The sequence below is a fragment of the Lycium barbarum genome, chromosome 2 (genome assembly GCF_019175385.1).
Source record: "Lycium barbarum isolate Lr01 chromosome 2, ASM1917538v2, whole genome shotgun sequence".
Lineage (NCBI taxonomy): Eukaryota > Viridiplantae > Streptophyta > Magnoliopsida > Solanales > Solanaceae > Lycium > Lycium barbarum.
The window spans coordinates 145,831,729-145,850,333 of NC_083338.1; the positions used below are offsets into that span (position 1 = coordinate 145,831,729).

At 29.9% G+C, this 18,605-nt stretch overlaps 1 protein-coding gene across 2 annotated transcripts; it reads right to left on the minus strand.

The window, feature by feature from the left end:
• Positions 1-713: 713 nt before the first annotated feature.
• LOC132627868 (UDP-glucuronate:xylan alpha-glucuronosyltransferase 2-like) lies at positions 714-14,910 on the minus strand. 2 transcript variants are annotated; one of them, XM_060343472.1, is made up of 6 exons: positions 14,388-14,910; positions 13,915-14,161; positions 13,079-13,471; positions 2,092-2,475; positions 1,227-1,426; positions 1,003-1,137 (listed from the first exon to the last, which is right to left on the minus strand). In XM_060343472.1, exons 1-6 carry the CDS (start codon positions 14,550-14,552, stop codon positions 1,129-1,131), a joined length of 1,398 nt encoding a protein of 465 aa, XP_060199455.1. In that variant the 5' UTR covers positions 14,553-14,910; the 3' UTR covers positions 1,003-1,128. The 2 variants fall into 2 exon arrangements, with proteins under 2 accessions (XP_060199454.1, XP_060199455.1); XM_060343471.1 differs by having other exon boundaries at positions 714-1,426.
• Between the last annotated feature and the right edge of the window lie 3,695 nt (positions 14,911-18,605).

Consider the following 18,605-nt stretch of genomic DNA (forward strand, 5'->3'; position numbering starts at 1 on the left):
GGAATTTAAAGATCTTGAAATTTTAGTCAATACGACGTCATTACCTACACATCCTTGCAGATTTTCACTCAAAAACAGATGTATCTACAAGTTTCAAAAACTAAATACTTTACTCAAAGGTGGAAATTTTGCTTCATCACTTGTACATCAGATTAAACTTAATTTGTCTAGGGCTGACATGGCATAGCCACCTTTGCATGTTTGTCAATGTAGCATGCTAATGCTATTAGCCGCGGATCTAGAATTTATAGTTTATGATTTCCTACAATGACCTCAAGTTAATGTAGAGTTAATTATATATTTATAGATATTTGGTGAATGTCTGGATAAAAGCTATTGAGTTCCCGTGAACCCGTAAAATATATGCTAGATCCTCCACTTCTTATTAGAATGTTACGTGACTTCTCATGGGGCCTTCGATTGTTTATTTCATTCAGTAAACATTAGTTTAGTCATTTTGGCTGAGAAAAAACATAAACTAAATGACCATTTGAAAAATGAACTCGAACAAATATGAAAGGAATATATTTAGCCATTTTTCAGTGGCATATCCAATAAGCTTTGGGTTCATCTGAAGTTTTGAACTTATAGATTTTGGCTTAGGTAATGCATATGTGTTAATAAAATTATTAAGTATGTACAAATGATAGATACCGAATCCAATAAATTTAGTGGTTGTAGACTTATGAATGTACCCAAAGATTCAAATCATAGATCTGTCTCTACATTTATCATGCATGTCTATCTATACACATAAATAAATTAAGTCAATAAGGCCATGTATATAATTTTTCTTGTGTAAAAATACTAGTATGATGGGTGAAAAAGTTTTAAAGTAAAAACGAAAGGGCGTATACATAAACAAAAGGGAAATTAAAATAGTTAGAAGAACCCAATTCAAGAAGTTAAGTCAATCTTCTAGGATCAGTAATATTAATCCTCCAATGTTCATCTTTTAATCCCAAATCTTCTGCCTTCTTTCTACTCCAATATAACTCTGTTTTCCTCTGCCTTGTCAACCCACAAAATTTCTGTAACTTCTCGTCCATGGCATCATGTAATTTCCACCATGTCTTATGCGCAACATCACTAGCATAAACACGTAAATAACCAACGTCCCAATTACAATCATAGTCCCTGTAACATACCCATGGCTTTAACCCGAGATAATGTATCGCATAGAGTTGTGGAGGATCTGCTTTGAATAATTGGTTCTTAGCACTAACCTCATTCGAATTTTCGAAATTCTTAAAATAGTTTACTCTTCTAGGCAACCTATGCCACCACACAAATATTTCATTAAGAAAACCTTGGTCACCTCCGTTATATGAAATAATGTCTTTTGTACTTTGCATGAAGATGTTGAAGGTGCAATTTGATGGCTCGATCACCATTACTCCAGAATTGAAGATTGATCCAGCATTACCTGTAATATGGAAAAACTATTTAGTATATCAACAGTCTGATATATACTTCCTTTGATTCAATTGTGTGTTCTACTTCCCTCTGTTTAAAAAAGAATGTCACTTTTATATTTAGTAAGCTTTTTAGTTTAACATTGTTTACCCTTAATAACACCGTGAAGGCATGACATGAATGAAACAGCTAGATTCAAAAGGTATATTTGACAGTCAACTAAAATTCTTCTTTATATTCTTAAACTTCATGCTCAGTCAAACTAAGAGCCTGTTTGGCCAAGCTTTTGGATAGTCAAAAGTGCCTCTTTTTTTTCTTTTCTTTTTTTAAAATGCTTATTTTAGAGAGTTTAGGCGTTTGGTCACGCTTTTAGAAAGAAAAAGGTGCTTTTGAGCAATGGTAGAGGTTATTTTCCAGACACTGAAAAAAACAGCTTCTCAAAAGCATTTTTTTAAAAGCTTGGTCAAACACAAATTACTATTCTAATATTGAAAAAAATGCTTTTTAAATTGATCAGTCAACTACAAATTGCTAGTCTAAAAAAATAAATTTTCAAAATGTCTTACTTTTGCAAAAAGAAATATTTTTCAGAATAAGCAGATTTTGTAATTTGACAAGACACATATTTACACACACATATGTATTCATAGCAAAAGAAGTGCTATACTAAATTACCTGTAGCTGACAATTGAGGAAAATGGAAAAGAAGGTCGATGTTACGAAGAACGATGATATCAGCGTCAATGAAGATGATTTTTTCATAGTCAGTGAGTTGCCATAACCTGAACTTGCTATAATTGTATTCATTGTACGAGTTTTTCTCAGCTCTAGTGTTTCTTATCCTCTTTATGAACCGGAGTTTCCACCCGGCTTTTATTAGGGCATCGCGTTTGGGTTCGGAGATTTTCTCGTCAAGGAGAAGAATAAGGTCACGTTTGGTTCCTGTTCGAAGAAGACTCTGAGCTAGTGTTATTGCACCACATACATATATTCCAGAGGAATGAAGAATTGTGGCGTAAGCTTCTCTTCTTGTTAACTTCGTGCTGACCTCGTTGATTTCTGAAATGATAAATTTTTGTCAAACATTTTATATTACTCCTTAATTTCATTTTATGTAACAGTGCTAGTTAATTAAATTGGACAGAGAGTTTAAGAAATATAAGAAATTTCTGATAAATAAACTAAATATACGCATACTACCGATAGTAATTGAGTAGTAGTCAGAGTTTCACATATCTTTTTACCTTTTTGTCTATTTTTAAAAGTCTGATCTTTTATATCAATTGGATCCAAACACGTTAAGCAATTAAGGGTAAAAATGGGATGCTAATAGTTTCAAACTAGAGAAACGTATGAGTCTTTTTTAATAGAAATGAGAAAGTAGACAAGTAGTTAACTTGATTACTACTAAGAAACTACGACTGAAGAATAAACATGGAATAAAATTATCAGTTGCCCCATGTGATAACGATTTGGTTCAGTGATACACTGAAATGCACCATATGTTTTTATATTAATAAGTGATGTTTAACAAAGGAAACTTTTGGTGGTTAATTAGTTATTTATAGATAGATCCACCTATTAGAAAGAAAACAGAGAAAAATCACTTTGGATCTTATGTTCAAAGTATTTTTTCTTTTATATAGATTGAAGTTTCTAGTATATGATGAGAGGAGTTGATATGGTTTTTTGCTAAAACGAAGAACGTTTTAAAAAGCAGAAAATTGCGGTAATAAAAGTATTTACAGTTGATAAGTTGAAGAGAGAAAAGGAGTGGGTTTTCGTTCATGTTGTATCAACAAAAAATATAAATCTTTCACCAAAAAAAAAAAAAAAATATATATATATATATATATATTAGAAAAGAAAGTTCAGACTCTAGTTAATAAATTTAATCTAGAAAAATTACCTACAAAAACGGAAATAGAAAAGCTAGTTAAAGTTATTATAGAAAAACCAAAAGAAATAGAACTAAAAACAACTCACGTAGTCTCTAAAATAACACAACAAATAGAAGTTTTAACTAGTGACATTAGAGAATTAAAAAAGACAGTAGCAGAACTAAAAGAAATCACTCTTTCATGAGTAGACCAACATTAGCTCAAGAAGAAGCCGCGAAATTAATAGAAAAATCTATACCTTTACCAGCAGACTATAAAGATTATATACCTAACGCTAAATCGGACCAAATAATAATACAACAGAATACTACTTTTCTAGATTTTATATATCGTAGTAATTTATATTCTAATCCTGATATTATATCTATTAACTCTTGTAGTCTTAACTGGTTTTCTTTGGTACTGCTTAATTTAGTATATTCCCGATATAATTTTTCTAACTCTTGTTTTACAGCTAAATAATTATCTTTCATTACCTAAAAAAAAAAATTAAGTGAAACTAGTTTGTATTTTCGTCTAAAATATGGGTTTAAGATACAGATTTAGGTCCAACATAACTAAACAGATTTTAAAAAAAAAAACGAAAATTATAAAAATTGGGAGAATAGGCAGAAAATAAGAAAAACACCTACATGATAAGAAGATTCAAGGAGTGAGGGAGTACCGAGTAGCATTGTTTAACATATAAGTAAAAAACCATTCAAATATTGCTATCTTTCTTTCTATCAAAATAATATATCTATTGAAACTTTATTATTCTTAGATTAATAGTAGGGTCTTCAATTTTCTTATGAGTTGTCTCTTTATTTATTTTTGTTTCACTTGTGAAAGTGTAGAACACTTAGCAAATACATGTCCAAAAAGAATAAATAATAAGACAAGAAATTCCCAGCTAATTGAAGATTTTCAAGAAACATTAATAAATGTAGACGAATATATGTTAGATACAGAAAGCATATATTCTATAGTAAGTGTAGACACTGAAGAAAAAATCAAAACAGACTCATCAAACTCAGAAGCAGACGAATTAATTAATGAAATAGGATTAGAAAATCTAAACTTAGAAGCAATGGATAATTTAGTAAATATAGCCGAAGACTGTAACCATGAGTTTGAACGAAATAAAAGATTGGATAGTAATGCATGTTTCTTTTGTAAATGGTATCCTAGTAGAGACAAAAGAGCTAAATGTAAAAATTATTACATAGAAGGATGTACAATGTGTATAGAAAAAGAATTTAAAACAAAAATAAATAAAGAGACAACTCATAAGAAAATTGAAGACCCTACTATTAATCTAAGAATAATAACATTAGAAACAAGAATAAATGAATTACAAACTAGATTATGTAACCTAGAAAGAGGAAAGCAAAAAGAAGTAGATAGTGAAGACGAAGAAATAAGATTATCAAACGTACAACCAATAATGAAACCATTAAGAATAATACCAGAAGAATCTCAAGCAGAATTAATGAGCATAGAAGACCATGAAGCATTAGTATGTAATGAAGATAAAAAAATTAGGAACCATAAAAATACTTGCAAGAATTAAAATAGATTATTATGAGATAGAAACATTAGCATTAGTAGATTCAGGGTGCACAAAGTGCATAATAAATAAAAGAATAGTTCCACCTAACTTAATAAAAATTCTGGAAAAACCAGTTGCGGCCATGCAAATGGATGGAACCCATAATATATATAGACATTATGTTCATAAAGCCTACATTAGCTTTATAAATACATGTTCAGAGTTTTATAAACCAAGTTATAAAATGGATAAGATATGGGTAAGAGACCTTAATATAAATGTAGACTTTGTCATAGGATTAGACTTCATGTTACATAATAATGGCAGTTGTATGATTACAAGAGATGGAGTAATTTTCTTAAAAAATATTACTCATACACCAGTATAAGTTCTTAAGACTGAAACAAGGATTCGTCATAAAAAGATCCCTACTACAGACCTGCAAAAGAAAAAAGATAGTTGCTGTAAAGAATGTCAAGAAAAGAATACATGTTGTAAAGACAAACCAGAAACAAAAAAATTTAACTCTAGAAGAAAAAGAAATTCTAGGAGAAGAGGATTCGTTAGAAAAGGATTATACTTTAATAGATATAGAGACAGAGTTATATAATTTTAAAACAGGAATAAAACGAATAGGAATAATAAAAAATCAAAAAGACCTAGATAATATAATAAAAATACTAGATGAAATAGAAATTATAGGAGAAAAACCATTAAAACATTGGAAAAATAATAGGATTGTATGTAAACTAGATATAATAAATCCAGACTATATAATTAAAACAACTTCTATTGAAGCAACAAATCAAGATGTAGAAGATTTTAAAGTACAAATAAAAGAACTATTAAACTTAGGAGTAATACGGAGATCTACTTCTAAACATAGATCTGCAGCATTTATGGTAAGAAATCATAGCGAAATAGTAAGAGGAAAAGCAAGAATGGTAATAAATTATAAAAGACTTAATGATAACACTAGAACAGATAGATATAAATTACCAGACAAAACAGAACTAATAAATAGAATACAAGGAAAGAAAATATTTAGTAAATTTGATTGTAAATCAGGATATTGGCAGGTACGAATGCATGAAGATAGTATAGAATGGACTGCATTCACCTGTCCTGAAGGACATTTCGAATGGTTAGTAATGCCATTTGGATTAAAGACAGCTCCACCAATTTTTCAAAGAAAAATGGATAGTACATTTGGAGAATACAAAAGGTTTGTATTAGTATATGTAGATGATATACTAGTGTTTAGTAGAGATATTAAAGAACATTTAGGACACCTACAAACGGTATTTAGACTATTTGTAGAAAATGGGATAATAATTAGTAAGAAGAAAATGGAATTATGTAAAAATTATATAAACTTTTTAGGAGTAGTACTAGGAGAAGGTAAGATAAAATTACAACCTCATATAGCCAAAAAAGCTTTAGAAATGCCAGATAAGTTAGACAATGTTAAAGAATTACAATTTTTTTTAGGAATAGTCAATTATGCTAGAAATTTTATAAAAGATCTAGAAAAAATAGCAGGACCATTATATTCAAAGACTGGATCAAATGGTCAAAAACACTTTAATACTGAAGACATTAAATTAGTACAAAAAATAAAAAACATTCTCGATTTAAATATGCCTCTAGAAACAGACTATTTAATTATAGAGACAGACGGTAGTTTTGAAGGATGGGGAGCAGTACTAAAAGCAAAACCTAGTAAATATAGTAATAAAAATAAAGAAAAGATATGTGCTTATCAAAGTGGTAAGTATAAAGAAAAAGGAAATATGAGTAGTATAGATGCGGAAATTTTAGCCGTAATATATGGATTGAATAGTTTCAGACTATATATTCTAAATAAACCAGAAATACTAGTTAGAACAGACTGTGAAGCTATAGTTAAATTCTATCAAAAGATAAATGATAAAAATAGCAGTAGAAGGCGATGGCTAAATTTTTTAGATACCATTTCAATTTATAATTTAAAATTTGAACATATAAAAGGAAAAGATAATAATTTAGCAGATCAATTAAGTATATTAAATATTACTGCTAACTAAATTTTTTATTTGAACAGCATGAGACCTTCCAGTTCTCAGACAGCAGACAGGGGGAAAGGCATAGCCTCAACCCAAGACACATACAGACAGACAGTATTAGGTAACCTTCATTTTAGATCTACATCTTTATTAGAAAGAAATACTATGGAAGAAAGAATACAATTCGGAGCCAATAATTTAGTAGCCTACCAACCATCAAATTGGACTTTTAAAGTATTACCAGAATATGTAATAGACAAACAACAAAGATGCTTAGTGGATAATTTATGGATTTCGCATAATAGAAAAGCCCCTAAACATTTTGTAGCCACTATAAATGCACTTTGTCAGTATTTTACAGACCGAAATTTAGACAAAATATTTAAATCTTATGTTGTAGTTCACGGTAAAACTAATGGTATTTTTCAAACTTCGATATAAGTTTTAGACTCTATAAAAGACATGAGAAGTTTTAGACTCTAAAACTATGTGTAGAGTCTAAAACTTATATCGAAGTTTGAAAAATACCATTAGTTTTACCGTGAACTACAACATAAGATTTAAATATTTTGTCTAAATTTCGGTCTGTAAAATACTGACAAAGTGCATTTATAGTGGCTACAAAATGTTTAGGGGCTTTTCTATTATGCGAAATCCATAAATTATCCACTAAGCATCTTTGTTGTTTGTCTATTACATATTCTGGTAATACTTTAAAAGTCCAATTTGATGGTTGGTAGGCTACTAAATTATTGGCTCCGAATTGTATTCTTTCTTCCATAGTATTTCTTTCTAATAAAGATGTAGATCTAAAATGAAGGTTACCTAATACTGTCTGTCTGTATGTGTCTTGGGTTGAGGCTATGCCTTTCCCCCTGTCTGCTGTCTGAGAACTGGAAGGTCTCATGCTGTTCAAATAAAAAATTTAGTTAGCAGTAATATTTAATATACTTAATTGATCTGCTAAATTATTATCTTTTCCTTTTATATGTTCAAATTTTAAATTATAAATTGAAATGGTATCTAAAAAATTTAGCCATCGCCTTCTACTGCTATTTTTATCATTTATCTTTTGATAGAATTTAACTATAGCTTCACAGTCTGTTCTAACTAGTATTTCTGGTTTATTTAGAATATATAGTCTGAAACTATTCAATCCATATATTACGGCTAAAATTTCCGCATCTATACTACTCATATTTCCTTTTTCTTTATACTTACCACTTTGATAAGCACATATCTTTTCTTTATTTTTATTACTATATTTACTAGGTTTTGCTTTTAGTACTGCTCCCCATCCTTCAAAACTACCGTCTGTCTCTATAATTAAATAGTCTGTTTCTAGAGGCATATTTAAATCGAGAATGTTTTTTATTTTTTGTACTAATTTAATGTCTTCAGTATTAAAGTGTTTTTGACCATTTGATCCAGTCTTTGAATATAATGGTCCTGCTATTTTTTCTAGATCTTTTATAAAATTTCTAGCATAATTGACTATTCCTAAAAAAAATTGTAATTCTTTAACATTGTCTAACTTATCTGGCATTTCTAAAGCTTTTTTGGCTATATGAGGTTGTAATTTTATCTTACCTTCTCCTAGTACTACTCCTAAAAAGTTTATATAATTTTTACATAATTCCATTTTCTTCTTACTAATTATTATCCCATTTTCTACAAATAGTCTAAATACCGTTTGTAGGTGTCCTAAATGTTCTTTAATATCTCTACTAAACACTAGTATATCATCTACATATACTAATACAAACCTTTTGTATTCTCCAAATGTACTATCCATTTTTCTTTGAAAAATTGGTGGAGCTGTCTTTAATCCAAATGGCATTACTAACCATTCGAAATGTCCTTCAGGACAGGTGAATGCAGTCCATTCTATACTATCTTCATGCATTCGTACCTGCCAATATCCTGATTTACAATCAAATTTACTAAATATTTTCTTTCCTTGTATTCTATTTATTAGTTCTGTTTTGTCTGGTAATTTATATCTATCTGTTCTAGTGTTATCATTAAGTCTTTTATAATTTATTACCATTCTTGCTTTTCCTCTTACTATTTCGCTATGATTTCTTACCATAAATGCTGCAGATCTATGTTTAGAAGTAGATCTCCGTATTACTCCTAAGTTTAATAGTTCTTTTATTTGTACTTTAAAATCTTCTACATCTTGATTTGTTGCTTCAATAGAAGTTGTTTTAATTATATAGTCTGGATTTATTATATCTAGTTTACATACAATCCTATTATTTTTCCAATGTTTTAATGGTTTTTCTCCTATAATTTCTATTTCATCTAGTATTTTTATTATATTATCTAGGTCTTTTTGATTTTTTATTATTCCTATTCTTTCTATTCCTGTTTTAAAATTATATAACTCTGTCTCTATATCTATTAAAGTATAATCCTTTTCTAACGAATCCTCTTCTCCTAGAATTTCTTTTTCTTCTAGAGTTAAATTTTTTTGTTTCTGGTTTGTCTTTACAACATGTATTCTTTTCTTGACATTCTTTACAGCAACTATCTTTTTTCTTTTGCAGGTCTGTAGTAGGGATCTTTTTATGACGAATCCTTGTTTCAGTCTTAAGAACTTATACTGGTGTATGAGTAATATTTTTTAAGAAAATTACTCCATCTCTTGTAATCATACAACTGCCATTATTATGTAACATGAAGTCTAATCCTATGACAAAGTCTACATTTATATTAAGGTCTCTTACCCATATCTTATCCATTTTATAACTTGGTTTGTAAAACTCTGAATATGTATTTATAAAGCTAATGTAGGCTTTATGAACATAATGTCTATATATATTATGGGTTCCATCCATTTGCATGGCCGCAACTGGTTTTTCCAGAATTTTTATTAAGTTAGGTGGAACTATTCTTTTATTTATTATGCACTTTGTGCACCCTGAATCTACTAATGCTAATGTTTCTATCTCATAATAATCTATTTTAATTCTTGCAAGTATTTTTATGGTTCCTAATTTTTTTATCTTCATTACATACTAATGCTTCATGGTCTTCTATGCTCATTAATTCTGCTTGAGATTCTTCCGGTATTATTCTTAATGGTTTCATTATTGGTTGTATGTTTGATAATCTTATTTCTTCGTCTTCACTATCTACTACTTTTTGTTTTCCTCTTTCTAGGTTACATAATCTAGTTTCTAATTCATTTATTCTTGTTTCTAATGTTATTATTCTTAGATTAATAGTAGGGTCTTCAATTTTCTTATGAGTTGTCTCTTTATTTATTTTTGTTTTAAATTCTTTTTCTATACACATTGTACATCCTTCTTTTTCTATACACATTGTACATCCTTCTATGTAACAATTTTTACATTTAGCTCTTTTGTCTCTACTAGGATACCATTTACAAAAGAAACATGCATTACTATCCAATCTTTTATTTCGTTCAAACTCATGGTTACAGTCTTCGGCTATATTTACTAAATTATCCATTGCTTCTAAGTTTAGATTTTCTAATCCTATTTCATTAATTAATTCGTCTGCTTCTGAGTCTGATGAGTCTGTTTTGATTTTTTCTTCAGTGTCTACACTTACTATAGAATATATGCTTTCTGTATCTGACATATATTCGTCTACATTTATTAATGTTTCTTGAAAATCTTCAATTAGCTGGGAATTTCTTGTCTTATTATTTATTCTTTTTGGACATGTATTTGCTAAGTGTTCTACACTTCTACAAGTGAAGCATTCTAATTTATTTCTATAATTTCTTTTTGTTCGATATTTTCTTACGTGCCTATTTCTGTCTAAATAAGGTTTTCTAGCTGGTGATTTTCTAAGATAATACTTCTTTCTATTATATTGAGGATAATTTCTATTATACTGTGTTCTGTATTTTTTATGCTTTTTCTTTTTGTAATTGTCTTTATCGTAGCTTTGTGTAGTGTAAACTACGCTTTTACAAAAGTTCATTTCATTTTTTTTAACTGTTTTTGTATTTGTATATGAGTACATTTTTCTTGTAGTATATCCATTATATGTTGTATTCTATGTCCTATGGACCACGTTAAATTAGGATTCTGCATTACTCCGTCTCTCTTATTCCATCTATCCTCTATTTCTCTTCCTAAGGCTCCTGGTAGTTTATTAAATAATTTTTTACCTAATTCTTGATCAAATGCATTTCCACTAATAGTACAGTAGTAAAAATAATCGTTTAAAAATTTCTTAATATGAAACCAACTACTTATGCTTAGTTGTTCTAATTTTATTACTGCATTTCTTTGTAGTACTAATAATCCACTATTTGAATTTTCCCCTGTAATCAAAGTATGTATTTTATTAGTAAAATTATATGGGTTTGCTCCCATGGATACTAAGTGTTGAAATTCCATTGGAAAAATTTCTTTATAAGCTTCCCATAAAGCTTTGGCTGATTCTCCTAAAAAGGTTTCTAAATATTTATACATTGTTTCCGCGTCTGTTTCACTATATGTTTTTATATAGTCTGCTACTACTATTCCTTTCCAAAGATCTATTACTGAATTCCATCTTTGCGGATCATGTGATGCTATATTTAATATTTTACCTTTATTACCTCCTTCTTGAAGAATAATGAGTTCTTCTATGGGCATTCTTTTTCCTGATGGTTTGACATTGTCTAAGGGTTCTCCTGCTGTTCTAAAAACTCTTCTTCTAGGTACATTTCCTGTGCTAGTATCTATAGTATATTGTTCTCCTGTTGTTCTTTGAAATGGACTAGAACTAGATGCACTAGATTCCATTAATTCTTTTTGACTTATTATAGAGTCTATTTCTAGTTCGTCATCACTATTTTGCATGTCTTCTAATATTTTATCAAAATCGTCTGATTTTCTTTGGTTTATCTGTTCTACTCTATATCCTCAATTATCAGTTCGGGCTTCACATAATTTAAAGTGACTTATGGTTTCTTCTATTGTTAATTCTCCTAACTTACATCCTTTACATTTAAAAAGCATATTTTTGTTTTCTTTTTGAAGTTTTTTTGCTTTTTCTATAGCTTTGTCTACCGCAAACTCGTCTTGTATTAATTCTATATTCATAAAAGTTGTGTTTGTAATTTCATTTTCGTCTAAAGTACTTTCTTCTTCTATGTCTTTTTGAGGCATATAATTATAATTAGTAAAACGTACAGATGTCTCTCCCTTAGAATTAGTGTACATTAGGTGAGATTCTGGCTGTAAATTTTTTTTTCTATTAAAATCTTTTAGATTCCATTTCATCCCTGCATATTCTTCAGGGTTTATTTTTATAGGCTTTATTAGTCTTATTCCTTTATTTCCCATTATTTCTACTACATCTTCTACCTTAATTTTAAATTTTGTATTACTATTATTAGTCATTTTTCCTAGAAATCCTACGCATATTAATAAATTATTACCGTCACACATCTCTTCATATCCCTTGGTCTGTATTCCTATTTTTATGTGTTTTCCAAATTCTGCTAAATTCATTATAAAATCTGGGCTAATATAAAAGATTCCTTCATTATTTGTCATGTCTACTTCTGTTAGTCCTATTATTGATTTTTTCATGTCTGACCATCTATCGTCATAAATTACTATAAAAATTTTTGTTCCTAAGCTCTTTCTAGTTAATCCTTTTAATCCTACTACTATTAATCCCATATGCATATATATATATATATATATATATATATATTTCATTCGTGTGTATTTCATAACAGGCCTTCGCTCTTTTGTACTTCTACACACAAGTACCCCATTTGTTTTTCCAAAAAGTACCGTATCCATTGGTACTTACGAGCAAATTAATAATGCCTTTACTGAAACATCTGACGCTAAATTATCGGAATCAAGTTCCCACCAATAATTATTTATATCTCAATTCGGCTATAACAAAAAAAATACTGCTAATAAATTTACTTTCCAACAATATTAGGTCGATTCCACTCCGATCTGTCAACAACATTTAAGAATAAAATTTTTAACTTCATCTGTACACCGACAGTTATATATCTGACCCCTCCTTGGCGCTTTCTTTTATTTTTGAGAATGTATTGTTGATACTACCAACTGTATTATTTGCTAGCAATATATAATCATGTTCTAATTAGTGTCACAAAAATAAAGAAAAGAAGAAATGCAAGTATAATTAAGCAATGAAGCAATAAAATTTTTGAAACTGTGACATACCTTTTTCCCTGAGGGACAAAGCCAATTTGCAAGAACCAATTGGCAATGAAACTTTTTGTTCTAACTTAGCCATATTTGGCTCATAATACCACCAATCTCCTTCCCTTCTCTTTAATTCTTTACATCTGAAAATCTCCATCATAGGCCTACACTTACTCAAGAAAATCAATTTCATCTTCCCAATCTTACCTCCTTTTCTCTTCATAGCCAAAGTTGCAGCCACTAGATGCACTTGTAGTCTAAAAACATCCCTTCTCCAGCCTTCTTGTGGATGCTTGCATGGTAATTTCACTACTATCACGTCCATGTAACTATAGCTATAGATAGGTGGCATTGGTATTTCTGGACATGTTTGTCGACCATCCATCTCTTCTAAGTCCTCATCTACCTGTCCTGGAAATAAAGGTGGCAAAATCAATTCATCTTTTAGTAACTCGTCTAACCCGTTCAAGTCTAAAGGGTGAGATTATGCCTAACTTGTTGGCTTGAATCAATAGGTTGAAATCGAAATGACCTATCAAATTATTGGGCCAGAACGAATCAAAGATTGTGATACAACATGTCAAAATGCAACATCCCAAATTAAACATCAAAATTGAAGATAATGATGCAACTCTGGAAGACCTTAAGCTAATAATTCAAGAAAATACATTAACTTTCACCTTTTTTTTGCAAAAATTAAAATAAAAAAGGAAGGGACATCGGATTACATTGGGCAAGTCGGATTATGACCTGTTGGCGTAATCAAACTTTAGATGAGTAATTGAATTATTACCCGTTTACTGATTTGATCAGTTTAAATTTGACCCAATTCGCTCATTTGCCACATACTTTACCTGGAAACAAGTCATTCCATTCCAACAACTCTGAAACCTTCTGGAATTGTACTGTTATTATCTGCCCATGGACTCTCCATTCACTAACATCTTCCCCTTCCATATTCACCATTCCTATCTTCATTCCTCTCCTCATTATTTCATTCACAAAACTTGGCTTTTTGTGTTTCACCATTTTCTTCAATATTGCCTTTGTCTCATTCCCGATTGATTCTTCTAATAATGAGTTCATCTTTGCAGCTTCCACCTTCACAATACAAGAAAATACTTCAAGGCTATTTTTCTCTTTTCAAAAAGATAAACTTGATTTACTATCATAACATCGCTAATTTCCTATGGAATTTAGCTGGTTGATAACTTTTTCTACGGATTTTTCATCAGAAATCCCTTATGAACTAGCCAAATTCCAACAAGACGTCCGTCAAATATTAGCGATTTTGCTTTTTTGAACTGAAAAAAAAAAGGTCACTTACCTTGTGATGACATTGGCACAGTGTGCATTTAATAGGAGATGTTGAATATTCGTGATAAACAGAAGATAATTGCCAGTGAAGAAGGGCAGCATAAGCAACTAAAAAACAGACCAAGAAAACTAAGTTGATTTTGATTATCAAAGCCTTTGAAGGAAGGGACTTCATAATCAACGTTTCCAGAAACCAAAATGCTACTAGTTCAATAGGAATACTCTACAACAGGATCTAATAGCTCATAATAGTGACCGAGTCAGGTTTTCACTAAGCAGAGTTAAATCGTTAAAATATAAAAAAAAATCATACGAAATTTTTTTATAACATATACATATTAAAACATTACGAGTGCCAACACGACTCATAATTAATTAATTATGAATCTTAAATTATTAAACTTAAAAATAAGATAGGGTACACAAAAAGTTTAAATATACTGAGCGTAAAGAATGCATTCTCTGCCTAATAATTGTAGCAAACCGAGACAATAATTAATTTGGGTGATTAGCATACTTGGCAGCAATATAAGGGTCGGATCAAAAGAAGGATCTTTTAATACTGTTTACCGTACGCGTTATGTCTCTTGAAAAAAGAAAAGTTGTATTTAATTATGGAGTAATTATAGCAGGCAAAAAGTGTCACGTGCTGAGCTCTTATGTCTATGACAGATCCGCCGACGTTGAAGCTGTAACGCATGCATTTCAGTAGCGAGATTATCTCGAGACTTCTTTTGTTTATCTTCTTTAATCAATACTCCCTCCGTTCCATAAGTGTCACTTTAATAAAAAATACGTATATTAAAAAATTAATTATACAAAGTTTATCAAATTATTTTATATAATAAAAATAAATTATTTTTCTTCTTGATTAGAGCATACATAAGTAGTGAACCTTTTGACATTGAGAATCCAACAATACCAAGTTACTATGTGACTTTTTCAATCATCATTTAGATGATACTTTAACTTGTCAGGTAAAATTGAAAAAAGCTAGTCAATTTGTGTCTTGATTTCCTAAGGTGACACTTATTATGAGACAATTTATTTTTGTTAAGGTGACACTTATTATGAGACGGAGGGAATATAATTTCTTTTACATTATTTAAAAAGATAGTAATTACTTAGTCATTAATTCATAAAAATAAGCTTAGTAACCAAAGGAATACGACAAATACGTGTTAAAACACATTAATTAATTGATTAGAAATTGTATAACTTAAATCCAGATTATTAATGTGAGATATTTTATGAGTTTTGTCCTTATGTGTATGGATACATCAAGGGAAAACATGTAAGTACAAATATATGACCAACAATGATTGAGGCGATGGCTAATATATTCATCCACCTTTAATAGGTCTCGAATTCGAATCTTAGATGCGAAAAAAATTCTAATTGAAAGTGTTTTCTGCTTTAATAGACCTTAAGTGACTCGAATACAAATTAATCGGGCCAGTACAAATTGAGACACATAGGACTGGATTTTTCCAGCCAAACGCAGGCCCATTAGGACAACTATTCCCCCTTTTAAGATTTGACAAACTTACAGGAATGACTACCTTATTATAGGTTCTTACCATTAGTAACTACCATTTTATTTATTACATTTCGTAGCTACCTTTTTAGTTAATTACCATATGTATTGCATGTATTTACGGTATAGTAAATAGACTCAGAAGCTGTATCTTTAAAAACAGATCCCTTAGAAATAGGCATTTAATTTGGTCTTAAATGGGAAAATATAATTCATAATAATATCTTTCATAATCTGCTCCACAAATTTAGCTTCCATTTCCATATTCTTCACGATTCTCCTTCTCTCCACCCTTCTTTTTCAAATGCAACGTAAAATTCAAAAATTCAAACCAATCAACTGTAGAGGAAAAACAGCAACACAGCAAAATACGATCATTCTAATGGTAATTTGAAAGTTCGAGTTTTTTTTTTTAATAAAAACACTAAAAATGTATTTCAGATTGGAATTGATTTTTGTAGTTTTTTTACTTCTTATTTGTCAAACTGTCGTAAGTACCTTCGTCTTTGAATTCCTCTTCAGTGACGAGCTTCAAATAAATGTGTTATATGTTCGGAAAAAAAACTGAATGTAGTATTTTTGTGTTGTATGTTGGTTGGGTATTTGACCAGTGATGAATTGTGTGTTGAAAACATATACATTCAGTTTTCGTATTTATATAGTTTGTTTCAATTTGTGAATACACAAATCTTGGTTTTTTTGCTGTGTTGTTGTTTTCCCATTCCAAATACATAAATACATACGATATCTCGGTATGTATTTTTGTATTTGAGACAGTGTATAGTATATCTCTTATGTTTGTCACGAGTATTAATGTATTTGGCATACTGTATAGAATGGATTGCTGTATATATAATTCTGTAGGTATTTATGTATTTGGTAGACTGTTTCATGTGTTCATTATCATATGTATTGGTGTATTTGAAAGTATGTGTGTATTTGATAAACACAGTTTCTGCTTGAAATATGTTTCATATATATATATATATATATATGTGTGTGTGTGTGTATTTATGTATCTGAGATAGTGTTTTCATAAGCTATCTCAGATACACAAATGTTAATGTATTTGAAAATATGTATGTAGTTGATTTTTGTATTAATTTTGTCTATTATTTTATAATGTATTTCAGGTTGTAATCAATCTCAACTAATTCATTCATTTTGAGTACAAGAATGTCCACTGTATCGTCGTTGCTAAGACACTCAGGTAATTGGAACAATGAAAACTGCTATGTGAATTTCAAAATCGATGCAGTGGCTTTCAGAGAATATTCGACATATATAGATTTATTACAAGCAGTTGCAACTCAGCTGAATATAGACATGCAACTGAAAAACATATACATCAAATATATCGTTGAAAGTAACGATACGCCAATGGAAATACATAATGATATGAGTGTTAGGGTGTATGTGGAATTGAAGAAAGAGAACAAACGGTTAGCGATGTATCCTTTGTGCATAACTACAACTGATAAAAGCGTTGATAATTGTATGTAATCATGAACTTATGTGTATTTGAATTCACGTGAAGTATGTTTTTGTTGAATTTGACTGATCTGTTGTAGGTCGAACTATCAACCGAATACTTGTACAGAATATATGATGCAGGAAGGCGTTTCATCGTTAACTTGGACAACAAAACTTGCAGTTGTCGGATGTTTCAAATAGACGAAATTCCATGCCCACAATCATGGGCTATCATTAAGAAGAAAAATCTAATGGCTGATGATTACTGTTCCGAATTGTTCAAACCGCACACCGTGGTGAAGACGTATGATGTCGCCGTGGATCCTCTCCCTGACGAGCGGGAATGGAAGATTCCAACATACATATCAGAGGATGTTGTTTTGTCACCAAGATACAAGAGACCTCCTGGTAGGCCGAAGAAAAAGTGTGATAAACCGTTATTTGAATTGCTTCTTGAAAAAAAGAGACATGCTTGCAGTACTTGTGGACAGACTGGACACAATAGACGATCTTGTAGTAATGCTCCTAGAAGGAAGTAGTTGTTTTTTTTTGTAAAAGTTTAGATTTGTTACACTAGATACACTGTTGGTTTGCATTTTTTTTAATGAAAAACGAAATCTGTTTCACATACTACTTGTGTGATATCTTCATTTAGAATTGTATTGAATAATTATCTTTAAATTCATTCACAAATGAATATAAAAGGCTGCATCAGTTCTTTCAAAAAAAAAAAAGTTACTATATTTTAATATGTACTATTGATGCCAAAATACTTCAAATATATATATTGTAAAAAGTGTATCTGACTCTGCCATCTTAATAAGTTGTAGATGTATTTGAAATATGTTGATGTTTATGGATTTGGCGAATTCAAATACATATAACCCATATAGCAAGATATACACATTCATATAAATTGCAAAAACAAAATCACACAATGGTCACTGTATATTAGAATGTAGGCAGATTTACACATTCATCCAAAAAATGGTCACCGTATATTAAAATGTAGTATTGATTCCAACATACATCAAATACATGTAATTTAAACAGTGTATCTGACTCTGCCATCTGAAAAAGTTGCAGATGTATTTGAAATATGTTAATGTTTATGGGTTTGGCAATTTTAAATACATATAACCCCCTTGTTTCAATATCTAAATACGTGTACGTATTTATAGTGTACCTCACTTAGTCGCATCCAAGATATATCCAGAT